This window comes from Canis aureus, chromosome 5, assembly GCF_053574225.1.
Source record: "Canis aureus isolate CA01 chromosome 5, VMU_Caureus_v.1.0, whole genome shotgun sequence".
Taxonomy (NCBI): Eukaryota; Metazoa; Chordata; class Mammalia; order Carnivora; family Canidae; genus Canis; species Canis aureus.
In genome coordinates this window covers 72,322,732-72,350,094 of record NC_135615.1, presented here as the reverse complement: position 1 = coordinate 72,350,094, position 27,363 = coordinate 72,322,732, and the positions used below count along the sequence as shown (strand labels likewise).

General features: G+C 36.3%; 1 protein-coding gene and 1 pseudogene across 39 annotated transcripts in view; both read left to right on the top strand.

The window, feature by feature from the left end:
* The window catches only part of EPB41 (erythrocyte membrane protein band 4.1), a 197,835-nt gene that overhangs the window by 129,622 nt on the left and 40,850 nt on the right, over positions 1-27,363 (top strand). For 28 of the 39 annotated variants that reach the window (XR_013380438.1, XR_013380437.1, XR_013380436.1 and 25 more), the window contains 7 exons: positions 1,594-1,746; positions 5,549-5,646; positions 8,897-9,069; positions 18,441-18,646; positions 21,815-21,871; positions 22,027-22,068; positions 23,035-23,097. Coding sequence is in view for 28 of the 39 variants with exons in the window: in XM_077898847.1 (XP_077754973.1) it covers positions 1,594-1,746; positions 5,549-5,646; positions 8,897-9,069; positions 18,441-18,646; positions 21,815-21,871; positions 22,027-22,068; positions 23,035-23,097 (792 nt within the window). In the remaining 11 variants the exon portion in view is untranslated. The remainder of the gene's footprint in view (positions 1-1,593; positions 1,747-5,548; positions 5,647-8,896; positions 9,070-18,440; positions 18,647-21,814; positions 21,872-22,026; positions 22,069-23,034; positions 23,098-27,363) is intronic. The other 11 variants (XM_077898821.1, XM_077898846.1, XM_077898844.1 and 8 more) reach the window with 5 other exon arrangements.
* LOC144313516 (chromobox protein homolog 3 pseudogene) lies at positions 3,632-5,420 on the top strand (annotated as a pseudogene).

The following is a 27,363-nucleotide window of genomic DNA, read 5'->3' as shown; positions in this document are numbered from 1 at the left end:
TGACAAATTACCTAACAGAGCTTTTCTAAGATGGAAATGGGCCCCCAGCTACCATAGTAATTATTTAGTGCCTAAAACATGAAAGGTCCTGTTAGTCCAATCACACACCAGATGTTTGTCCTTTTTTCTAAATTTCTACAAAGCAGTTATTCTAACCTATCCTGGAATAGCTCCAGTGACAGAATGCTCACTACAGGGGATCCTGGGTGGCTCAGCAGCGTGATCCTGGAGTCCCGGGATCAAGTCCCACGTCGGGCTCCCTGCACGGAGCCTGCTTCTCCCTCTGCCTGTGTCTCTGCCTCTCTCTCTCTCTCTTTCTCTCTCTCTCTGTGTGTCTCTCATGAATAAATAAATAAAATCTTAAAAAAAAAAGAAAGGAATGCTCACTACCTTCTATTCTAGGGTAGGTAGAATAATTGGTAGGAATTTAGAAAGAAGGACATTCAAACATCTGATGTGTGATTGAACTAACAGGACCTTTTATGTTTCTCTCGCCCTGAATAGCTGATACCTGAAGATTCTTCCTTCTTTAGATTCTATTAAATCTAATAAAAGTTTATTTTATGTTAGTGGTTTTCCTTAAAATGTTGCTCTGGATTGTTTTGGCCTGGGTGCTTCTGTGAATCTCTAAAGTAGATGGTAGAAAGATCAGAACTGAAATTGCTTAGTTTCGCTTCTCAATTCGTGCTGTAGGCTGATGTCGATGAGGTAATTATCAGGAGTAATGAGGAAGTCAGGCAGCATGTTCCTTTCCCAAATGTTGTAACGCAAATTGTTTCTCCAAAACATATAATTAGGAGAGAGATATAGTTGTACCCACAGGCTTTAAGACGGATCTTCTGGGAAATTCTCAGTTATAGAGTCATTGAGTTAGAGTTTATTATTTTTACTTCTCACTTGTGATTGTACATAACACATATAGGCACTAATGTGTTTCTCTATACTCAATTTGGGAAAAGGAGTAGTCAAGAAACATTTAACTCTGGGTTTTGATTACCTATTTAAATAGTCATCAGAGATTTACTCAGTTGAAATTTATTTTCCTATTTGAAAACACATGATTATTATTGTACATTTAATTTTTTAAAATTACTAAAGAGGCACGGAAATGTGACTTTATCTTGCTGTTCCTTCTTGACTTTGGGTTTTTATAATTTAATATACTTAACATCAATAATTAAGAGTCTGAGATTCTCTCATACTGACTTTATAGAGGAATACAGTCAACTCCTTTAACTATGATTTTTGAATGAATGACCACATTATCATAAAAAAAGTTGTGACATTTCATGGTGGTTTTGAGGGATGGCGGTGATGGCTACATTACTTCTAGGAGTTCCTTCAGTGGTAAGACGTGTGCATGTCCGTGTTTCTTGGACAAGAGAAGAGCAGATGTTCACTTCACAGTGATATAGTAACATTTTTACATGGACTCAAAGTTCCATGGATTATGATTGTTAGATTAAGCTTTGCTTTTTAATGTATACTCTTGTAAGGGTTTTTGGTTATTGATATCTTCAGATTATCAAATAATATTCAACAGTGTGTTGAGCACTTTGCTGAAACTGAACTGCTAATACTATACTTTTTCAGGACTTGGAGGGAGTGGATATCATCCTAGGTGTCTGCTCTAGTGGCCTTCTGGTTTATAAAGATAAGCTGAGAATCAACCGCTTCCCTTGGCCCAAAGTTCTGAAGATTTCTTACAAACGTAGCAGCTTTTTCATCAAGATCCGTCCTGGAGAGGTACAGAATTCATGCTTCTTTCCTCCTGAATCAAATATGGACCATGTTGAAAACATCTCTTCATTCTTATTTTTCTTATGTCATCTAAGACATCTCTCTAGCTATTCAGGAGCTGGTAATTATGTTTTCTAAATTAATCAGCCCCATAATGCTTCTTATTTTCCTTACCACTAATCTGCTGGACATTTCTCGTTACATAAGCAAATATACCATGGCCAAAAGTGAATCTTGGATTAATAAAACTTGTTCCTTGTTTACTGTAGGTAAAGTCTTGATGGAAAAATATTTATAAATATTTATAAATAAAGTAGCAAGAGATTTTAAAATCATGGGGTTAAGATACTCATGTTTTGTACCACTGACACCTTACCTCGTGCAATTAAGATTTATTTGTATGTGGAGCTTCTAGTAGTTACTAAGAATGTATTCTAGGTCAAGTTCTAGATTTTTAATAGAGATAACTGTTCAACTTCATACCAGACAACTCAGTTATTAATTGGTATTTAAGATTTGGGATATACTAATGCTGACCAAACTTAACTTTTACATTAAAGAGCTATGGCACAATAGAAAATTATTTAAGTAGGAATTTAAAAAGTTCTAGCTCCTACTCTGCCTCAGTCACTAGTAAACAAAATACCCAGGACAAATATAGGGCTCAGCTTCCTTATCATTTGAGTGGGATAATACCTTCTCTGTCACAGTTGATTTGAAGATCAAATGAGATGACAGCTATAAAGCTCTAAACAAGAAAGTAATGCACTAATGTAATGTGGCTTTTTTTGTGTCTGTATCACCATCTGCTGGTGGAAAATGGCTCATTATTTTAGCTTGGAAATTATTGAATGTGCAGCCTTAAAATTTTTGGATAAACTCAATGAAGCATTTACTTAATACCATCATTATTTACCTGTGCTTAGTAAAAAGGAATCAGTGTCTTCCCTCAAAAGTTTCAAATCTGAGAGGCATTCATTCACCAAATATTTATTGATTGAGGGCTTTCTTTGTACTAGGGACTATTCTAGGGTAGGACTATAATAGTGAATAAAAGAGTTCATCCGTTAACCAATCTTAGATTTTAATGTGGAAAGGCAGGACATTTACACACAGACATGCAAATAAATATGTTATTTAAGAAAGCGATTAGGAACAATGACTGGACTTTCAGAAGTGGAGTGTTAACGTCTATAGAGGATGATATAGCAGTAGTGTAGTATAGTAGAAACCATGAAAGTCTGCAACTTGATAGCTATGAGAGTGAACAGATAACTTCTCTGATCTTAGTTTCTTCATGTGTAAAAATATGATACCATCTAATCATAGCATTACTGACAATAATAGGCACTAAATATTAAATGTCAGTTTCTTTCTACCTTATAAAGTATGCTTAAGGTAGAAACAAAGAGGCAAAAGACTAGCAGTATAGTGTTTCTCAAATCCTTGGCAGGTTATGATTTGCTTCAGTCAAAGAGGTCTCCAGATAAATTAGTGGTCAATCAAAGGAAAAAAAAAAAAACACTGAATGATTTAGGAATCTGGTTTGAGCCAAAGTCTTTATTAGCTCCTCTTACTTAAAACAATTGCATAATAATGATTAATTGGAGGAATCATGCTGTCCCATTCCCTGATTATATAGTAGTCACATATCCCAGATGTACACAGTGACTAAGGAAGAGTGATGTCTGGACAGTCAAAAGGTCACTTAAGTATGTCTCAGAAAAGTGTACAGTGTGTGTGTGTGTGTGTGTGTGTGTGTGTGTGTGTGTATGGTGTATCTGTAGAGGGAGTGAATTCTGAAAAAATAAGATGCATAAATAATATAAGATGCATTCCCTGGCTTTTCTGCTGTGGAAAAGTCACCTCAAGTGAGTAGATTTCTTTTGGTAAGTAAATTTCAAGTGAAAATTTTCAATTTCAATTGAAAAATTTCGATTTCTTGGAGATGCCACAGACCCGGGACCCAGAGCAGCTTGGAGGCAGTGAATAATAGCTCTTCAAGTCTGCAAAAAAAAAAAAAAAAATGGCGTCCAATAAAACTACATTGCAAAAAATGGGAAAGAAACAGAATGAAAAGTGTAAAAAAGTAGAAGAGGCGGAGCCTGAAGAATTTGTGGTGAAAAAGTACTGGATTGCCATATAGTGAATGGGAAGGTGGAGTATTTCTCAAGTGGAAGGGATTTACAAATGCTGACAATACTTGGGAACCTGAAGAAAATCTAGATTGTCCAGAGTTAATTGAAGCATTTGTTAATTCTCAAAAAGCTGGTAAAGAAAAAGATGGTACAAAAAGAAAATCTTTATCTGATAGCTAATCTGATGATAGTAAATCAAAGAAGAAAAGAGATGCTGCTGCTAAACCAAGAGGCTTTGCCAGAGGTCTTGATCCTGAACGAATTAATTGGTGCCACAGACAGCAGTGGAGAACTAATGTTTCTCATGAAATGGAAAGATTCAGATGAGGCAGACTTGGTGCTGGCAAAAGAGGCAAATATGAAGTGTCCTCAAATTGTAATTGCATTTTATGAAGAGAGACTAACTTGGCATTCTTGTCCAGAAGATGAAGCTCAATAATTGATTGTGTTGCTTTTTGTGTGTGTGTGTGTGTGTGTGTGTGTGTGTACACATACACATAAAATCTGGGTCTTTGTTTTTTGATGTATTAGTGTGAGAAAATAACATTCTAATGAAAATCAAGTTTGATATGTTTGTTGTGAAGTGGTATTGGGGGAGTTGTTGGGGTTTTTTGCATCTATAGCACTGGTTACTTTGAACAAATAAAAGCTTTCTGTAGTTGTTTCCTTTATCAGAAAAGAATATTTGAGACCGTGGTATATTATCCCCCTGCATTAGAGAACACCTTTTTTAAATGTTGGGGGAAATCTTCATAGTTGTTACTCAGTTAGAATTTGTGTTTATCTCCTATATGCCTAGGGATCATTTTGGGTTTTTTTTTGTTTGTTTATTTAGCACTTTTTTGTGTATATACTTAAAAAATACATACATAAGTGGTTTTCTTTTTGTTATTTTGAAACATTCACCAAAACAAAAACAGCATTTTATAACCATGGATAAGCCCATGTTTCTGGGATGCTATCATTTTCAGCAACGTAAGAATAAATCACTTAAAGTTACATTGAAATTTTTCCTGAAGCCTTAACCTTTCAAATTTTGTAATTAATTGGACAATTTAATTGTAATGTAAACAGTTTAAATTGAACAATTTAAAGGCAGCCATATTAGAATCCATATCCATAGTTCCAGTCATATAAATGCAAGTTTATTTGCAAGATCCCTGAAAAGAAAATTTTATCACCACCAACAAACTCATCCAAAGGACATTGACATGATTCATGGAGTGTCTAAGACTTTGTTCATGGAAACCTAATCATAACCAGATGGTTAGAAATGTTGGCAATTTAGCACCTGCTGGAATAAATGGGTGGACAGACTTCTATAATCCAAATTCTTGACCTGCATGTTTTTTCTTCACCCCAACTCATTCCTAACATGTAGGCTCAGTCCTCAGTATTTGAGTTACTGGTTCAGCAGAAACCAGGAAAAACAATAACTTTGTAGTCAGAATGTTATCCAACTGTATATTGTTTACTTTATTGTAAATACTAGTAAACAGTGGTCAATAAATAGTTTTATATTAAAAAAAAGAAAAAGAAAAATTTCAATTTCTTAAACTAGTAACATTCTTTTTTTATTCACAATGTACTCTTCTGTAACATCATATTCCTCTGGTACTGCATCACTTCTGTCAACTAATCATGTTTCATGTTCATTCCTGTTTTTATAGCAAGAACAATATGAGAGTACCATTGGATTCAAACTTCCCAGTTACCGAGCAGCTAAGAAATTATGGAAAGTTTGTGTAGAGCATCACACGTTTTTTAGGTATTGTTCTCGCTTAAGTATTTTTCAAGGATAAATTATTTATGCATGTTTCTATTTTAAACCTGCTATTGAAATTCCCTTCTTTGTATGGCTGGGATTCTTTTATTTAGCTCAGGTGAGATCATCTTAAGCAAGACAAAATAAATCCAGTTCTCCTCCCTTGGGTTGAAAAATATGCTTCAGCATTCCCAGAGCACCTTTCTGTGTGTGGTAAAGGAAAATAGAAGGGAGGAAAAGAAATCTGTGTTTACTAGGGGCTCTGTAATCATCCTAACTGGAACTAAAATTGGTCTGTGACTAATTTTTAACCCTGATTTACCTCCACATGGAATTTCTTTAAGCAGTGCTTAACTGCTTTCTGTGGGACTATTAGAACATGACAGGTAGGAAGTTGATCCATAATCTTGGCTCTAATCAACTCCAGAAAATAGGCACCTAGAACCCTCTTTGAAGCCCAGTTGTATCAGATAATCAGAAGATAAGAGAAAGTTTCATCTGCTCTGCTTTTTGAAAGACCACATTGTTAACCCCTTGTATTCATTTACCAAATGTTTTCTTTGTGCTTACCCTTTGTGTAGGCACTCTAGTAGGCACCGAGAGTATACCACAAGATAGTTCTAGTCCTTGTTCTGAGAGAGCAATCAATCTAGCAGAGAAGACAGACTTTAGACAAATAATCACCTGAACTGAGAGGAGAGCAAGCTAGTTGCTGTCAGCTTGTCTTCGGAAGAAAATTTTATTATTGTAAAATGCATCCATGGTAATAGTAAAAAAAAGTGGTATAATGAACTATCCTTGTACCTACTCTTGTATCTGTCACCCAGCATCAATATTATCACCCAAAGGCCAATCTTGTTTCATCTATATCCTTACCCATTCCTTCTTACTCCCTCCCAGAGTATTGTTTTTTAAAGATTTTATTTATTTATTCATGAGAGAGACAGACAGAGAGAGAGGCAGAGACACAGGCAGAGGGAGAAGCAGGCTCTGTGCAGGGAGCCCGATGTCAGACTCGATCCCGGGTCTTCGGGATCAGGCTGAAGGCGGCGTTAAACCGCTGAGCCACTCGGCTGCCCCCTTCCCAGAGTATTTTGAAGCAAATCCCAGATCTTATGTCATGTCATTGTAATAAAACTTGGCCTTTTTTTTTTTTTTAAGATTTTTATTTATTTATTCATGAGAGACACAAAAAGAGAGGCAGAGACATAGGCAGGACTCAATCCCAGGATCTTGGGATCACAACCTGAGCCAAAGGCAGATGCTCAACCACTGAGTCACACAGATGCCCCAAACTTGGCTCTTTATGAATAGCTCTCAAGAGAGATAACTATGATATCCTTTAATTCTTTTTTTTAAAGATTTTATTTATTTATTTGACAGAGAAAGAGAGATAGAGAGAACAAGCAGGGGGAGCAGCAGGCAGAGGGAGAGAGAGAAGCAGGCTCCTCGCATAACAGGGAGCCTGATGTGGGACTCGGTCTCAAGACCCTGGGATCATGGCCCGAGCTGAAGGCAGATGCTTAACCAACTGAGCTCTCCAGGTGCCCCTGATGCCCTTTACTTCTGTTTGTATTTTCATATCATACTTAGCAGTATAGCAGAGTAGACATGAAGACAAGTCAGGGAAAAGAACATTTTAATTTTCATTTCAGGATAAACATGAAGGTACACTTCATAACCAATTAAGGAATCTTAATTATTGGCATTGAGATATTTCTTATTTATTGTCCTCTTCTTTAAAATCAAACCAAGAGGGGTTACCTGGGTGGCTCAGTTGGTTAAGTGTCCGACTCTTGGTTTCACTCAGGTCATGATCAGAGGGTCATGAAATCGAGCCCTGCATTGGGCTTCCTGCTCGATGTGCAGCCTACTTCTCCCTCTCCACTTGTGCTCTCATGCATTCTCTCTCTCAAATAAATAAAATTTTTAAAGAAAAATAATAAAATCAAACCAAGAAAATAGAGTTTTAAAAAAGGGGTGGAGCACCTGGGGGGCTCAGTTGGTTGAGTGTCCAACTCTTGATTTTGGCTCAGGTCATGATCTCATAGGTTTTGGGAATGAGCCATATGGTGGGCTCCATTCTCAGCAGGGGGTGTTCTCAAGATTTTCTTCCTCTACCCCTCTCCCCTACTCAGGCTTGCTTATGCACTTTCTCTCTCAAATAAATAAATAAATAAATCTTTAAAAAAAGTAAAAGCGGGGGATGCCTGGCTGGCTCAGTTGGTAGAATGTGTGACTCTGGGTCTCAGAGTTGTGAGTGTGAGCCCTATGTTGGGTGTAGAGATGACTTAAGAAAAGTAAAAGGGTATGGATGAGATAGAGTTTTTTGAATGTTTAATATCTGTGGTATAGATTTCAACCACAGCCAAGGTATTTATTGTAGGACAGTTTGTTTAAATGTTTTATCAAAATAAGAGAATACATTAACATGTGGCGCTTCATCACTCAAAAGAAAGTAAATATTTGCTGAATTAAAATAAACTATCCCAAAGGGGAAAAGTGCTCTCTTTTTGAAAGTATTTGATGTAGCAGTTTATGTATTTATTCAGCAAACATTTATTGAGTGGTAAATTCATGCTAGTCACTATGCCAGAAGTGAAAACAGAGGTAAATAAATCATAGTCTTTATCCTTTACCCGTAGAGAGCCCATAGCCTTGTAATGGAGACCAGCACATAGATTGTTTCAGGTTAGTGCAATAAATGCCTTGGAGGAAGAGATTATAGAGTATAGCCCAAAAAGAAGATGGGGTTCCTAACTGCGGTAAATACACCAAATGACCTATTAAATAGGTTAACAGGTACTAGTTAAGTTTGGAGTGCTTTGGACAAAATTATTATCTTAATAGAGTAGAAGAAGTGCTCTGGGCTTGGATCCTGTTATTGCCCAACCTCTTACCAGCTGTGTGATCTTAAAGCGGTATCTTATTTTTGGAAGCTCAGTTTCTTATATCTATGAAATGATGAACATATTACATGGATGTAATGAATATATTACAGTGCTATAAAAGCATTTTGATGACCATAAGGCCCTATCTATAGGGATATATGATGATATTATTAATATAGATCACAATTATATTATACATGTTGTTTTGGGAAATGACGTAGAATTAAAATAATGATTGCTTAATTGGAATGTTGTCTTAGTAACTATAAGGAAACTATGAGACTAATTCATGATTTTTGTCTTTAATCTCACACTCTCAATAGAGTAAAATAATATATATAATTATGTTTTCTTCTCCCTAGACTGACATCAACAGATACCCTTCCTAAAAGCAAATTTCTTGCACTGGGATCCAAATTTCGATACAGTGGCCGGACTCAGGCTCAGACCAGGCAAGCTAGTGCTCTGATTGACAGGCCTGCCCCACACTTCGAGCGTACAGCAAGCAAACGGGCATCCCGGAGCCTTGATGGAGGTTTGTATTGAATATTAATGATTTCTTGTGATTCTAACTCATTAGGGAGAGATAAAAGAAGTTCAGTTGTCTACATGGGAGCCAAATTAAAGAATCTCAGTGGTAAATGAAATGGGTCTTACTAATTGTCTGTTTCAGTAGAATCATCTTATGAAAAGTAGAACTGAATTTCAGAGAGAGTAGTAACTAGATAAGGTTCTGCTGCTAGGTAGTAGTGGGTGAACACTGTTAGAATTTGAATTCAAAATCTCTGACATAGCATGAAAACCTTATGTTGTATACTGAATGAAAAATTACTCTTGATTTAAATAGTTGTTTTTTTCAAGTAGGAAAGAGGAGAAGGGGTCTGACTCTCTAGAGCATTCATTTAAAAAGTTTAGATCAGGGCAGCCTGGGTGGCTTAGCGGTTTAGCACTGCCTTCAGCCCAGCGCGGGATCCTGGAGACCTGGAACCTGGAATTGAGTCCCACGACAGGCTCCCTGCATGGAGCCTGCTTCTCCCTCTGCCTGTGTCTCTGCCTCTCTCTCTCTGTCTCTCATGAATAAATGAATAAAATCTTTAAAAAAAAAGTTTAGATCATTTGACCTGTGGCAATTAGAGACAGAAAAAGCAATAGTATTATTGGAGTCTCTAAATTTTGTTTAAATAAAATAGGGAATAAATAGATAAGTTTTATGATTGTATACACAATCATATACCAACATCTTCTGTATACCAACAGAAGATCTTTCAGAATTTTTCCTAGTCTCAAGGATTTGAGAGTATTCCTGAAACGAAGTAATAAGCCATATTCATTTCTTTATGCCACGTAAAAAAAAATGGCTAATAAATAAAATTTCAGAAGGCAGTAAACAAATAGAGTAGTGTTGATTATATTTATTAGGGTCTCACCAGGGCCCAGCTCTATAAAACAATCCCTGTAAGTTTCCCTAATATGCCATCTCTAGCTTAGAGGCATATATATATAAAGAGGTGGGGGCAACCCAGGTGCCTCAGCGGTTTAGTGCTTCCTTTGGCCCAGGTTGTAATCCTGGAGACTCGGGATCAAGTCCCACATCAGGCTCTCTGTGTGGAGCCTGGTTATGTCTCTGTCTCTGTCTCCCTCTCTCATAAATAAATAAAATCTTTAAAAAAAAAAAAAAAGAGGGGGGCCTAACAGGGAAAAGTCTCTCTCTTAAGATGAATCGAGAAGGATCTAGGAAAAGGAGGGAAAAACAATTTCCATACACTTGTTTCTAATTTTCATACTGAGAAGACAGCACACAGAGAAAAGAAGACATTTGGAAACAAAACTAAAAAAAATTGAGAGTCAGGATGTGATTTCTGAAAGCAATACAGATCTCTCTATAGGTAGGTAAAGCTTTCTAATTTGTTCAAGATACCAAAGCTCATTAACACTTGAATCTTTGGTTATTTTTGCTATTAGAAAGAAAGGATACATCAGGTATAATATCTAAATAATGAAGAATTTCTATTTAGTGGAAAATGCCATGGGATATGGTATCAGACAAAAATAGGTCTAGCTTTGCAGTTTATTCTCTGTGAGATTGAACAAGTCACTTAAACTTTCCAACCTCAGGTTCTCACTGAAGATTGGCAGTAAAAACAATAAAAAAAAAAAAAAATAGCTACCCAAACCCAAGGTAAACTGAAAGTAAGACACTTTACTGGATAAGGAAGGAGATGCCTGATGATGTTACATAATAGTGGTAGACATGAGGATCAAGTGATCATATCTAAAATTTACCTTGTCCGAAACAAGTTTTGATTTTCCACGTCCCCAGCTGTGCTTTTCTCTGACTTTCCCATCAAGCCTAGGATTAAACCTTGATTTTTTTTCCCTTACCATTTCTAATGCTTAAATTAATCAGTAATTTTGTCTAGCCTACCTCCAAGTGTATCTCTGACCACTTTTCTCTGTCTTCATTGCCAATACTCAAGTCCCAGCTGTCATCACCATTCACCCAGATCCAGCAACAGCCTTCACCATGCTTCTGCTTTACTCCCCCTTTGACCCAATAGTCAGAGTGGTCTTTTAAAAATGGAAATCAGGGACACCTGGGTGACCCAGCCACTGTCTTTGACACAGGGCGTGATCCCAGGATCCAGGATCGAGTGCCACATCAGGCTCCCTGTGGGGAGTCTGCTTCTCCCTCTGCCTATGTCTTGGCCTCTCTGTGTCTCTCATGAATAAATAAATAAATCTTTAAAAAATAAATAAATAAAAAATAAAAATGGAAATCAGATAATATCAATCCCTCTAACAGCTTCCCACTGCAACCACAATAGGATCTAGATTCTTTAGATGGCCTGCAAGGCCTTACACAATCTGGCCCCTCCTACTTCTCTGACCTCACTTATTATTATTATTATTTTTTTTTACTTTTTTTTTTTTTTACTCCTTTCTGCTCATTCACTAGGATCTAGATCTGTGCTGCCCAATATGGGAGCTACCCACCACATATGGCTTTTAAAATTTAAATTGAATTAAAATTCAGTCCCTTAGTTACATAGCCACACTTCAAGTTCATATTTGGCCACATGTGGCCACAGGCTACTAAACTGGATATCACCAGATTTCCATCAGAACACAAAGGTCTACGGGATGACACTGATTTAGACCCATGCCGAACTCATTCCACCTCTAGGTCATCGTCCTTGCTACTCCCTCTTTGAGAATGTTCTTTCCCTGGATTTTGGGATGGCTGACTCCTTCTCATAACTCAGGTCTCATTTCAAACAAAGCTCCTTGAAGGACCTTCTTTTTTTTTAAAGATTTTATTTATTCATGAGAGAGACAGAGAGAGAAGCGGAAGGAGAAGCAGGCTCCATGCAGGGAGCCTGATGTGGGACTCGATCCTGGGACTCCAGGATCACGCCCTGGGCTGAAGGCAGGTGCCAAACCGCTGAGCCACCCAGGGATTCCCCCCTTGAGGGACCTTCTAAATTTAGATATAGACCACTCAATCACAAACAGCTACCTGGCCCCCCGCATCCCCAGACACTCTTTGTCCATTTTATTTTCTTCATAGTACTTATTGCTGTCTGAAACTGTTTTGTTTGGTATCTGTTTACCCATAGACAGTAAGCCGTATGAGGGCAGAGACCAAGTTTGTATGTTTACAGCTGTATCTCCAGTGACTAGAACAATATCTGACATGTAGGAAAAGGTAAAGAACATTGTTGAACAAAGGAATAAGTGAATAAATATCTGAAAGAACATGGGTTTTGGAGTTAAACCAACCTGTTCTCCAATCCACTTATCAGCTATCCAATCTTAAAAAAAGTTATTTAATCTTTGAGCCAAATTCCTAGTGTCTTCATGATTGAATAAGACAAAGCCCGTAATCTGTCTTGTACTGTTACTATTAAAGCAGCCCCTTCGAACTCAGGACAGCAGAGAAACATGAGAAAGAAGCATGGCTTGTATGGAAGCACAAAAGTCTTACTCCTTGGGTAATCTCTTTTCCAAGTGTGGCTGACTCAGATTCTGATTCCTCTTAAACTGAGCAAGATGTCTCTCATATATATGCTCCCATAATGGAACCAAAGTATGGCAGCATAATTCTGTATGATACAAAATAAAATAACAATGCTGTGGCCAGAATATTAACAATAGTTTAATGATAGCTAATGTTTTGGTGTGACTTACTAAATGTCAGCCATTGTGCTAAGTACCATATATATATCATCTGATTTATTCCTCATGAAAACTCTCTGAGGTATTATTATATTATTACCGTGCCCATTTTATAAATGAGAAAGCTGAGGCACAGAGATTGAGTAACTTGCCCCAGAAGACAGATCCTAAATGCAGGGGTTGAGCTTGGAACAAGGTCTATCTGAGGGTAGAACCCAAACCTTTAACTTCTATAACTGCACCTAGGGATCTTTTTCGTGGGAGAGTTCCTTATTTTTAGATTCAGTGTCTTTATTAGATAAAGGGCTATTACAGTGTTCAAGTTCTTATTTCGATTTTGGTTATTGTGTTTTTCCAGGAAATTTCTCTTCCATCTAAAATTTTTTTAAAGATCTACCTATTTATTTTAGAGAGCAAGTGCAGGGGGAGGGGCAGAGGGAGAGAGAGTCCTAAGCAGACTCTACATCAGAGCTGACTTGGGCTCCATCTCACAACCCAAGCTGAAACCAAGAGTCAGATGCTTAACTGGCTGCACCACCGAGGTGCATATCCACCTAATTTTTAAATTTATTTACATAAAGTTGGGTATCTTTTTTAATATCTCTATGAGCTATAGCAGTGTCCCCTTTTATGTTCCTGATTTTGGTAAGCTGTGCTCCTTTTTTTTTCTTGTTACAAATCTATTAATTTTATTAATTGCTTCAAAAAACCAACTTTTGGGTTTTTTTCATATTATATATATTTAATTTATACCAGCTAATATCTCCATTATTTTCTTTCTACTTTCACTGAACTATTGTTTTTCATTTCTCGAAGTGGATCCCCTTGCTGTTTATTACTTCTTATAACCTAATCTTAGAATTTAAGTGGCTTTCCTAAGGTCACATAGCAACAAAACTAGAAGTGGAGTCTAGGACTGTTCTCCCAGACTCATGTTTTTTACTCTTCACCATGATGACTTTTTTTTTCCAAGAAGAGGAAGAATAAAAAAAAATTTTTTTTAAGATTTTATTCATTTACTCATAAGAGACATAGATAAGAGAGTGAGGCAGAGACACAGGCAGAGGGAGAAGCAGGCTCCATGCTGGTTGCCCAATGTGGGACTCGATCCCGGGTCTCCAGGATCATGCCCTGGGCTGAAGGCAGGCGCTAAACTGCTGAGCCACCCAGGGATCCCAGAATAAAAAATATTAATATTCATTGAGCACTTAGTATATGCAGGCACTGTTCTAAATATTTTACATGTGGGTACTCTTAAGCCTCTAAACTGAATAGGACTAATTTTGTCTTTAGTTTTGTTTCCAAATGTCTTCCTTTTCTGTGTGCTGTCTTCTCAGTACAAGAATTAGAAACAGGTATATGGAAACTGTTTTTCCTTCCTTTTCCTAGATCCTTCTCTATTCATCTTAAGAGAGAGACTTTGCTGGGCAGCCCGGGTGGCTCAGCGGTTTAGCACCACCTTCAGCCCAGGGCGTGATCTTGGAGACCTGGGATCGAGTCCCACGTCAGGCTCCCTGCATAGAGCCTGCTTCTCCCTTTGCCTGTGTCTCTGCCTCTCTCTCTCTCTCTCTCTCTCTCTGTCTCTCATGAAAAAGTAAATAATATCTTAAAAAAAGAGAGACTTTTCCCTATTAGACCCCCCCAGATGTGTGTGTATATGTATATACACATATGTGTGTATATATATATATATACACACACACACACACATACATACACACATATATATGTCTCTAAGCTAGAGATGGCACGTTAGGGAAACTTTTACAAGAATTGTTTTACAAAGGCCCTCACTTTAATGATTCAAATGAACACTCCTCCGTTTTCAGTTCTATCTGGTGCTCAGAGCATCTGCTTCACCAGCTGAGAAGCTAAAACTGGTTCAGATCCCAGTTTATACGCTAGAGTAGTAAGTCACAAGGATAGCTAATAATGATGACAAAAATTTTTCAGCTTATATTTTTGTTGCACTTTTTGCATTTCAAATCATTTCCATATATTCCTATTTAGTACCAACAACCTAAAGAATAAGAAGCATTTAGGAATTCTTGGTTTAAAAAAAAAAAAGGAATTCTTGGTTTAGGGGCGGGCACCTGGGTGGCTCAGTCGGTTAAGCATCTACCTTTGGCTCAGGTCATGATTCCAGGGTCATGAGATCAAGTCCCAAATCAGGCACCCTTCTCAGTGGGGAGCCTGCTTCTCCCTCTCCTCCCCACTTATGCTGTCTGTTGCCATCTGTCTCTCTCTCTCTCTCTCTCAAATAAATACTTTTAAAAAAAGTAAATAAATAAAAGAAATTCTTGGTTTAATCATGAGGAGACTGGGGCACAAACTATATAACTTGTTAGGGTCACACAATTTGTTCATCCACTCGGTGAGTAGTAGTTGCAGTGATTCTTGCTAAGGGAGTACACCCATATCATCTTCAGAACTTTAAAACAAAACAAGTATCCAAGCTTCACTTTTAGATACTTCATCTGTCTGTGGTGGACCTGAGTATCAGCTGGGTTTTTTTTGTTTGTTTTTCAAAATCTGCAACAATTCATGTGGGCCCTCTGGTAGTAGAACCATTGATATACCTATTGTACCTGTACCATACTAGCAGAAATTGTGCTAGTAAGTAACAGGACCTAAAATTTAAGTCTCCTTTTACTTAATATGATGGTTGTTTTACTCCTCACTGCCGTAATATGTAACTGTCTCAAAGTTTCTGTTGTTTTTAGACAAGAGCAATATAATACTGGAATTAATGGGTCCAGAAGATTATCACAACACTTCTTTGTCTAGACATTCAGAAATGGGAAATAATCGAAGTTTTAAAGTTAATCATTCTCTGTATATGCACCTAAATATTAAAATAGCTAACAAATTCACAAAATTAAAGAGCCAAGACATCTTAAAAAGCAATCACTACATCCAATAAATATACTGAAAAACATTGGCTCATACAATCTAAATGAGTGAATTATATGGTATGTGAATTAAATCTCAATAAAGATGTTTAAAAAACAACAACCAGAGTCACTGCCATGATTCTCTATTATGATCTGTACTTTGTAATCTTCTTATTGAGAAAAGGACGGGATACCTGGGTGACTGAGTCAGTTCAGCAACTGCCTTCAGCTCAGGTCATGATCTCTGGGTCCTGGCATTGAGCCCCACATTGGGCTCTCTGCTCAATGAGGAGTCTGCTTCTCCCTCTGTGTGCACACTTTCTCTCTCTCTCAAATAAATAAATAAAATCTTTTTAAAAAGAAAAAGGAAAGAAATTTGCTTCTCTCCAGGGCTTCCAGGTAAAATCTTTCACTTGAATTGCGTATCAGTGTGTGCATAGTTAATTTTTTCCCAACATACTGTTGAAATGATACTGACCCATGACAAAAAAAGTATGAGGACTTAGAGGTATGACATTAAAAGTTACTAATATTTAGTGTTTATGAAGTATTTTTATATCCATTGAATATGCTTCCCTAACTATTCTATAGAGTTAATATCTTCTACATTTTACAAATGATGAAACTTTATGCCTCCGTTTCTAACTGCCAGTTTCCACACTTATACCTACTTTTCCACAGACAGTGCAGATTGCCAGGGCTAGGAATACTACTGAAGGCATAAATCATTTGGCTCTGCAGTATTAGTATTGGATTAAAACCAAATGCAAGTGGCAAAATAACACATGGTGAAGCATGGGCTATGTTTCTATGATGCCAGGCAGAGTTGAATTAATTCTTTGAGAGGAGGTGTGAATACACATGTATAATGATAGTTTAACACAACTGTGAGCAAAATATTTTGTCACATTCCCCTGTGTTGTTAGATTTGGTCTGCCATCTGCCATTCTTGCATTGAGTAGCTTAGAGCACCCATGAGTATCAAGGACTTGTAAGAGGCCAGAGTTTTCATGGGAAGATAGATGATTCTTGTGTTTCTGCTGTTTTTCCTAAGTATGCTTTCTTTCACTGGAGATCACTACAGAGTCACAAGCATTTTTTTCTTGAAGTTTTATGTATGAAGAAGTTGTAAATTCCAAATTTTTATGTGTTTTGATGAATGGAATTCCTTTGTTTTAGCTAGTATTTACTCCTTATACATCAAAATGTGTCAAGATAAATTAAATTCGGGGCATTGGGGTGGCTCAGTTAATTAAGTGTCAGAGTATTAATTTTGGCTCAGGTCATGATTTCAGAGTTATGAAATGGAGTACCAAGTTGGCTCCACACTCCACATGGATTCTGCTTGAGATTCTTTCTCTCCTTCTCCCTCTGCCCCTCCTCCTGCTTTGGCATGTTCTCTCTCTCTCTCTCAAAAAAAAAAATCTTTTTTTAAAAAAAGGTAAATTCAGTATACTCAGTTTAAGAAAGCAGGAAAGCATATACTAAAAATTCTAAGGATTTCCATGCAAAATAATTAAAAATTTAAAAATTCCTAGATGAAAGGATAATGATCTGTTATCAGAAATATTAAATTACTTGGAGGGGTACATGGGTGGCTCAGTTGGTTAAGCATTGGACTAGAGCTCAGCTCAGGTCTTGACCTCAAGGTCATGAGTTCAAGCCCTGAGTTGGACTCCACGCGCAGTGTGGAAACTATGTAAAAATAAATAAATCATGTGGAGACATACAGCATTCCTAGGCACTGCCAGATAAGTAAGGTTTTACTACAAAGTATGTGTAGGTTTTTTTTAATCCCTGAAAGGATGAAGATAAGGCATAAAGAGTATGAATAGGTGGTTTTGAAGTAAGCAAAATGAAACTTAGATGCCTAATAGTCCAAGCCAAAACAACTATTAACTCTGAAAAGATTAAACTTTTGTCATAAACCTATATTGCATATTATCTCTAAAACAGTCTGTAGAGAGCCTTTTCCCTAAGTCAGGGTTTCTTAATCTCAGCATCCTTGGCCTGTATACAGTAGATGTCAGTACCTCCTACTTCTCTTCCCAGCTGTGACAATCAAAAATGTCTCCAGACATTCCCAAATAACCCCTGATTGAGAACCACTGCCCTAGATACATTAGAGAAGAGGAACTGTAATACAAATTGATAAGATTCTGAGAGATGGTAGGACAGAACTCAGAAGGTTTTTTTTTTTTTTTTTTTTTGGGACTAAAGGCCATGGTTATGAATTCATATTATTTTAATCAAATGACTTATTAAAAAGGAAAATAACTGGTTCAAAGATTTGCCCTTTAACAAGCATCAGAAGAGTGCATATCTTACCAGAAGACCAATTTATCAAGTTATTTTGTAATCACTATAAGCAGGCTTCACAGAAGAAGTCAGACTTGATCCTTTCTCCCTAGAACATATTTTTTAGGATCCTAAAATCACCTATAAATAAATGGATCTATATTTCAATATGGCTTCATGAAAGAAATCAGACTTAACTAACCTCTGTATTTTTCTTTATAGACAACATTGGAAGTTCTTGAAACAGAGTATGAAGTTGAACAATCTTGCTAACTTTTTAAAGAAAAGAGTTTTTAATTTCTATTCTTATTTTGATCCCTTCTGCCCACTTCTGGAACATGATAGCACAGTTCAGCTTTTCTTTGTAGCTTTTTTTATTGCCATGAATTACCTGGCAGAGCACTAATGATTTTTTTTTCATCTTCTGTATGATAGCCCACTGGACACTGTGTCCTGGATTCACAACTATTTTACCTGATGATTTTGAAGTAGTACAGTGGCTCTTACCTTCACTTATTCTTTTCCCTTTCTCACGTAGCAGCAGCTGTTGATTCAGACCGAAGTCCTCGACCCACCTCCGCACCAGCCATTGCTCAGAGTCAGGATGCAGAAGGCACCGTTCCAGGTGCACCTGTCAAAAAAACAGTCGTTTCTAAAGCACAGAAGGAAACAGTGAAGGATGAAGAGAAAAAGGAAGAAGGGCCACCTGACCAAGCTGAGCCAGAGCCCACAGAAGTGTGGAAGGTATGCTATAAGTCTACATATCTGGCTAGTTCACTTTCCGATTTAGATATATTAACTCCTTGGCCAGGAAGGTTTTCAAAGCATTGATTCTTGTAGAATTCTAACAAAGTTATTTATTCTTCACTCTTTCTAAAAGAAAGACTATGAATAACCCCATGAACCTACAAAATACTTTTATAGAATTATGTCATGAAGACTAAGTCATCCAGGTTTTCAGGTGGCCTACCTAAACTATTACCTAACTTACATCTTTTTATAAAAAGGTAAAGCACATCAGCACTGTGATCATCTGCTTTTAAAAATAATTTGGACTCATCCAGAAGGAATCTTTTTTTTTAAGACTAAGCTCTGCTAATAGGATTAAAATATAATTTGATTTCCTAAGATGAGTATACTTGCAACATACCCAGAGAATATCCCAGTTAGTATTACATAAGACACATTGATGTGGTTGTTCAACTCAAATTGTTTACAAAAAGGGGAAAATCCTTATGTAGGAGATTTTATGCCACTGAGTTGCTTACAATTCTAAGTTGATTATATCCACAGTCCCTGACCTTGTTGAAAAAAATCACCAATTAGCAGATTTCCCAGGACTAACAGTAACAGGACTGATCTTTTATATGTTGATAAGCTTTTTAAACAAATTTAAGCAGTGATGGAGTTGAGGTGTTCAGATTTACTGACATAAATATAAGTATCACTGTTGACAGCAGGAGTTAATAGAGGCAGTTTTTAAAAGAAAAATTATATTTTTATATGTCTGCTAAGAAATTTAAAACTGGAAAAAAAATTTTTTTAAATGATGTAAGACCTTAGTAAGTGCTCTCACCTTGCCACATGGATTAATCCTATTCTTTTGGACCCGGTTCAATATCTAGTTTATCTGTAGAGCAGTGGCCAATTTGGCTGTTTTGACTATATTTTAAAAAAAAAAAACTGTTCAACATGACATGCCATTTTTACTGTCCTTTGAGGCCAGCTTGAGTCCAAAGAGAGAAAAAAATTGAACAAATGGTGGATATTTGTCCTTTAAAAATTTTTTTTTTACCTAGGCAGATGTGCATGACATTGGCCGTCAGCTTCAGTATCAACAGCGCCTTTTTAAGGTTGACTACCTCAGTTTTTAATGTTAGGGTATCTCCTCTAGCACTTTTGGCTATCCCTCTATTTGCTGTATTAACTAGAAAGTGTTGGATTACTGGAGTTGTCAAAGGAATCTTTTTTAAGTGGCTAAGATTTCTTTGGTGTTCTGCTAGCATATTTGTAGCCTATAAGTCAGACACAGGTGTCTTCAAGAATAAGTTCCTGTTGCTCTTGGGACCTTGGCAGAATGAAGAGATCACTTCCTGGTATGTGCTTCCCATTTAAGTGCCAGTAGGTGGTTTCCTTGCCGGTTAATTCTGTGTAAGTATATGTTTTGAGATACTCGTGTAGAGATCAGCCTGAAAACTACCTCTGAAAACCTTCCATTACTGTAATAGTAGTGACAGAATTAAGGGTGACTCTGAGTTGATTTTATTTGTAGCAATAGAAAATAATTATGGAATTTACCTGAAGCAATAGGTATTATATAAAGCAAGAGTAGTAATAAAATAACCTTGTAACTTTGTAAATTTCATTATCTAACATGAATTTGGTGCCAGATAGAGGTAGCTTTTTGACATCTTGAGTCATTTAACAAGACCTGTTTTGCAGGTGTGGAATAATATTCTTCCCCTGTGTACACCATTATCTCATTTAATGTTCTCTGAAGAGGCATGACTACTTTTACTACTTGACCTCCACTCTTAGACTGAATTAGAGGCTCTCAATTTCTTGCTGATAGAAAAAAGCAAAAGGTCATTATTCACTGAAACAAGTAATTATTTTAAACTACCATTTGCTAAACATTCACAACTCTATGGATATATTATCTTCACTTTATCAATAACTAACTTAAACTCAGAGAGGTGAAATAACTTGCTAATGACCACACAGCTAATGTTAACAGGATTCATAGAGGAAATGACCCAAATTGTCAGTTATCCTGGTTGTTAAAAGTACTATCGCTGGATGTGCTTATGATTTAACAGTATTGCAAAGTTTGGTGTTATGTTCTCTACATTCTGTCCTGGGGAAAACAGCGCAGTGATATTGTACTCCAAGGTAATGCTGCCAAGTGTGATTAAAAAGAATGTGTCAAAACCACAGATTGGTTAGGTTCTATAAAGAAGTTAATGATACAAAGTGGTTGATTTGATCCTTAATCAAAAGTTTTCTAATTTTGAAATACCTACTGCTTTAGGCATTGCTGACTCTAAAATGCTTCCTCTTAATGGTCTGTTTGGGTTTTTTAAATTTATACTTACTCTATTTTGGGTATATAAAATGACTATTACTAAAGGTATTTTGAAGCTAGACAGGAGGCCTTAGTTTTTCTCTTCCTACTATTAAGGACAAATCTTGTTCATCCACCAAACACATGGGCTCCAGCTCCCTGGAGAGGAGATGACAGAGTGTTGAATGTTGCAGCTGAGCCCTATGTGTGCTTATTTATAAATCAGCCTTGGAAGTAATTGCATGCATCAGTAACAATTTGGATTGAGTTTATTTTGATGTTTTGTTGTCTAATAAACTCAAGAGTTAAATTGCCTCCTTAAATATATTGATCAACTAACAAATTTTTTTTGTATTTACCTGCTTTATGTCATATGTGGTTTATTATATCTGTGCTTTAACTGTAAAGATTTTGTTTCTGTCATGTATGTCATACCTTGATATCTTCATTTGTAAATTTGTTTTTAAATGTTAAAGTACTTCCAGATCATAAAAAAAGCCAAAGCAAAAACACATGCCTTATTTAAGCCCAAATTATTCTTTGTATAAGTACTTTTTTATGAATAAGTATAAATATGTTTTCTTCATCAGTAGAATAATTATCTTAATTTTCTTTTATAATAATTTGGCTGTCTATATTACCTCTTCAGCCTTGAAAATACGATGGTGAACTAACAGATTACTGTTGAGAGTAACGTCCTTTCCTGTAATACCCCCCTAAGACTGCATCATGTTGATTACATATCAGCTCATTTTGCCAGCTTAAAGATGTGGCTTACTTGGAAATAATACTATTCATAGAAATCTACTAATCTAAAATGTTTTTGCCACTCTATTTCTTAAATGTAGGTGGAAAAAACCCACATCGAGGTCACAGTACCTACCTCAAATGGTGACCAAACACAGGTTTGTGCCAACAGGCCACTTGTTCCTTTTCTCCTCCCTCTCAATTTTTTCTTCTCCCCAATTCCCTTTCCTTAAAAAATATTATAAAATAAAGGTTCAATGAGCCAATATTTTATCATTTTTCTTTTTTTTTTTTTTAAATAATGGCAAAACAGAAGCTTGCAGAAAAAACTGAAGATCTGATAAGAATGAGGAAGGTCAGCCATTTTTCACTTTCACAAAACCACATTACTGTCACCCATGCTGACTTCAACAGTGCATTAAAAAGACAGTGATCCATTCTTTTCATTGATTTCTCTTAATCAGAAATTACTTTCAAATAATAGATATATATTTCTGTATATATATATTTGCATATGTATACCAAAAGAAATTATAATCCTATACTATTTGTTGAAAGTTTTCATTAAAATAAACTTCCCAGTAGGAAAATATCTTTTCAAACACAATGAAATTGGTGAAGACCAAACCAATCCTTCATATTTAAACTTTATAAGAAATATTTCAGTGGCACAATATTCTTGGAATCACTGACAATATTTGAAAAATACTTACTATGGAAACCATCATAGCAGCAACTCCTGGTATTGTTCATAACTATGTGTTTTGTTGCTCTGTGCCTGTTCTTCCCAACTGTAGAGTGGGCTATATCAGTTCTTACTGAAGAGAATGTTGACTCTACTCATGTATAACGTACCATACCTTAGATCTTTCTTATGAAAGGTATTAGAGATACACCTACTGTGTTATTACTAAGTATGAAATATGTTTCAAAAAGGTAAATGTTTTAAAGCACTTCTCTGTGCCATGAAACATGGAATTTCAAAGCTTCTTAAAGTATTGTATTTTAAGGTAACCCCCAAACAGCTCAATTTCAAAAATGAAATAAGATAGCTTATTACGTAAAGAAGCCAATGAAGCCGGGAGCACTGTCTATTTAAATAAGATCATCACTTTCCTCCATCATTCATAAACAGGGTCATCCGTTTTCTAGTGGTAATGTGTTTTGTGTGTGTCCTTGTAGTTTTGTGACCATTTCATGTTGGCATATGCTGCGCTGTGGACATTTAATTTTTTTAGTTTGCCAATTTGCAGTTTTTTCCCGCAAGAACAACATTTTAATTTTTTATGCTTTTCTGTTTTTCCCTCTTTCATTTTCACAGAAAAAGAGAGAGAGACTAGATGGTGAAAACATTTATATCAGACATAGCAATTTAATGTTGGAGGTTTGTATGAACTTGAAGCTTATTTCAGTTGGTTGCCTATAACCTTCTGCATTCTTTGCTGATTGCCCTTTCTTTATGCTGCGTTTGGTTTTGCATGCCATTGCATGAGAGAATTTTAGGTTCAAAATGCTTTTGCATGTTGGTAAATATGAAGATACGCAACCATCTCTCCTTCTGACTCTTTAGTTTCCATCTGTCATACTTATCTAAAAAATATATGATTGGAACTATCCCCTGCCTTTTGTGGTTCCATTGTTTATCACTTGGAGAAAATTCTACATCACTGTTTAAAATCCGTGAATTTTCCAAGAGTATAAACTCCTATTATATGTCCCAAGCATCAAATTTGTACCATTTTTTTCATCTTTTGAACTGATAAAGTGTGGAAAAGTAGGAGAAATGATCACAATCAAAATGGACTTAAAATATTGGGGATACTAGAAAATGACAGGATGGTCAGGAAAAAAAAAAGATACAGGAAGGAAAGAGGCGACCTGATATTTAATCAGTAGTTAATATGATATAAGATAGTTTAATACGAAAATAGGTCTGTGGGCATAAGATTATTATTTTAAAGACAAGAAAATTGAGCCTTAGAGAAAATTAATTTCCTTTTGGTCACAAAGCCAGTAAATTAGTAAAGCTAGGATTTCAGTTAAGGTCTATCTACCTCTATTAAACTATACTTATTCCATTCAGAAATAGCAACATACTGTCTACTATTGGAATTGTGAGGTCATTTTCTCACTACTCAACAGTGATGAGAATTTTACCAGGCTTATATTAGTATACTTATCTAGTTTGGAGCTCCACATTGGATGGGGAAATATAAAACTAATTAGAAGACTCGGGGAACTCTATAAGGAAAAAAAATGAAGAACACGGAGTTATCTGTGTGGAAAACACTGAGGCTACATTAGTTTACACCTCACAAAGACTCTTTTTTCTTTAATTTTTTAAATTTTTATTTATTTATGATAGTCACACACACACAGAGAGAGAGAGAGAGAGAGAGAGAGAGAGAGAGGCAGAGACATAGGCAGAGGGAGAAGCAGGCTCCATGCACCGGGAGCCCGACATGGGATTCGATCCTGGGTCTCCAGGATGGCGCCCTGGGCCAAAGGCAGGCGCTAAACCGCTGCGCCACCCAGGGATCCCCCTCACAAAGACTCTTATATAAAAGTTGACCAAATTATCTTACTTTTGCTCAAGACAGAGCCAAAAGAAATGAGTATAACTCTGATTCTGGGGATTTAACTAAAATTTGAAGGAAATATAAATGTAGAGGAAGATGATAAACATTGTTTTTGCCTTCAGGAAACTTAACAATGTGTAAAAGTAGGGAGGAGAAAAAAACAAATAGCAATAAATGATTTCAGGTTCTTTTAGAAGGTAAGAAGGAAATAAACTGTATGCTGTGCTTTAAGAAAGATCTATTCTGAATAAGATGGACAGGGAAATTCTTTCTGGAGAGATAGCATATTAGCTGAGACCTGAAAGATGAACATATAAGAAATGTGCTAAATATTATTAAACTGGAAATTTGAAGAAACTTTTAGGTAGATCTCTGGTTTAATATAATCGCCTCTAATGGTTACTTAACCTTGTCTTATTTTTTGTCAAAACACATATTTTGAAAAAAAAAACACATATTCTGAATGCTTGCTATACATAAGGTACTTTAATAAAAGTAACAGAATTTATGGCCAGCCTTTATGAATCATATACTGTGCAATGGGCACAATACCAAATGCCTTATATACAGTTACCTCACACAACATGAGGGTTTTTGGTTGTTTTTTTGTTTTGTTTTGTTTTTAGATTTTATTTATTCATGAGAGAGAGGCAGAGACATAGACAGAGGGGGAAGCAGGCTCCTTGCAGGAATCCCGATATGGGACTTGATCCCCGGACCCTGGGATCACGTCCTAAGCTAAAGGCAGACACTCAACCGCTGAGCCACCCAGGTGTCCCAACATGAGGATTTTTTAAGGCTGGACTCTAGGATATTTCAAACTCAGCAACTAGATCTCTGCTTTAGCCCATAACTGAAACTAGACATAAATGATTCTGCTTCTGGTATTCAGAAGAATTATGGATGTCAGTTGATGTCTTCCTTGGCAATGTAACATCTCCCAAACCCAAACATGCCTTTTTCTTCACTGGTCCATCTTTAGTGCTTCCTCTTGACTGGAACCTGCAGTACCAATCATATATTTGTCATTTGTTCAATGAGGTGTGTTATGGCTTCTGAGACTCACAGAGTCCCTGTGTGTGATGTGTTTTTTCTCCCAGCATTTCACTGATAGCCACAAGAGGAGATTTCTAAATAAGTGTGTGCTTGAAAATTAAAACTACTAACTACATTTTGAGAACATTTTATATTTAATGGTTTGGTTTGGCTGCTGCTAAAATTATAAGATGATAAACATTAAAAAGTATCTACCCTAAAAACAGCCAAAGTAATTTGGCTAGCCATCATTCTCTAGTTATGGTAAAAAAAAAAAAAAAAAAAAAAAAAAAAAAAAAAAAATTCTCCCCTCTTCCCCCTCAAAGGATGTTCTCCCAAATTATCTGTCACTCTAGCGGGTTTTTTTTTTTTTTTTTTTAAAGTATCTCTCCTACCCCACCCCCACTAATGCTTTGTTCTGGCCAAATAAGGTCGAGTTCATTTTTAGATCTACCGCCTCCTCCTCCATCTCCCAGAGAGAACCTGTAGCAAGTGTCTATGACAAATTCTATTTGGAACAGGTCCCTTTGAGATCTTAATTTTACTCTGTGCCCCCACAGGTTTCTAACAGAGCCAGCTAAGAAGGATGGAGAAAGCTCCTTCAGAAGCTATTGATTTTATTGAAATGTTTATTTTCTCAGGTTCCAAGCCAATCAAAAGCTAGGCCAGAAAAGTAACAAATTACTACTCTCATATTAAGAGGCTAACCCAGAGAGTTATGGATTTGCCATAGCATCTCTTGTTCATTTTTGTTTTGCACCATTCATATTTGTAACTCTCCCAAATGTGTTAAATTGTTCTTGGACCAAACAGATTTAATTTCCAATTAGGAGCTGGGTCGTGGAGCCTTACATGCCTTGTGGGTCTCAGTTGTTCAGCTTACACTGAGTCTTTTACCAAGCTTGTTCACGCTTTTTTAAAGCTAATAAACATGCTTTTCTTGCTTTCAGCTAGAATAAAAGTGCACACTGTTGTTTCCCCATGGTAAAGCCCATATTCATGGGCTATACTCACATTTCACCCCAACAAGCAAGAGATACTTTTATGTGGAAGCTACAGGATTGCCCTTTTTGGGTTAGTTTTTTCTTTGATCTCAAAGCAAATATACATGGTTTAGTCTTGTAAAAATAAAAATAATGGACTAATAAATGAATTTTCTGAATGAATATTTCCAGAATCAAAATTATGTCATGTGTCTCACTAATACTTTTTCCTATGCCATTTCCCTTTGACATTGATTTTGAAAAAAAATTTTATTTACTTGAAGCATACTTTGCTCCAGAAAAATTTTTCAAACAAATTTTTATTTAAATGAGTTCCAGGTTTTTTTTTTCCCAAAATGTGGTGGTTTCCCACAGAGAAAGAAAAGAAAAGAAAGACTAATCCCAAAATTTACACAGCATATTAAAAGATATGTTTAATATTGTGCTTTTCTTGGATACAGAGCTGCCATGATATATAATAAACACAGAATTTTTAGCAGTCATCAAGTGACAGGCTCCCACATATTTTGATTTCAAGCACAGATATTCTGAGCTTTTTTGGAGAAGTATGTTGGACAAAGAACATTTCAGTTTTTGTCTTTAAATTGTATTTCCTATTTATTTCTGGCCAGATCTACCTTTTGAAAGTTTTATATGTCTACTGTTATATAAACCTGAATATTATTTCTAGCTTTATTAACCTTAGTTTTGATCCTTTCTCCCTGGAATATCCCGTTTAAGAGCTTGAACCTAGTTGTCCAGTATCCAAATCCGCTGGAACAGTTGAAATTATAAATTGTCCAAGAGATATATAAAGTGATGAATTCTTGTTAAATCGCTTCCAATCCATTGAAAGTTACTGGAAGAAGATCCCTATTTTGAATTATACTAAGGGATGAAGTAAAGCTGTCAGAAGCTGTTGGAAGGCATAAGGCTTTTATTTGTTTTTAAAGATTTTATTTATTTACTTGAAAGAGATTGAGCATAGAGGGAGAGGGAGAGGCAGACCCACACTGAGCGGGGAGCCTCAGGGCTCAATGCTAGCTGGATCTA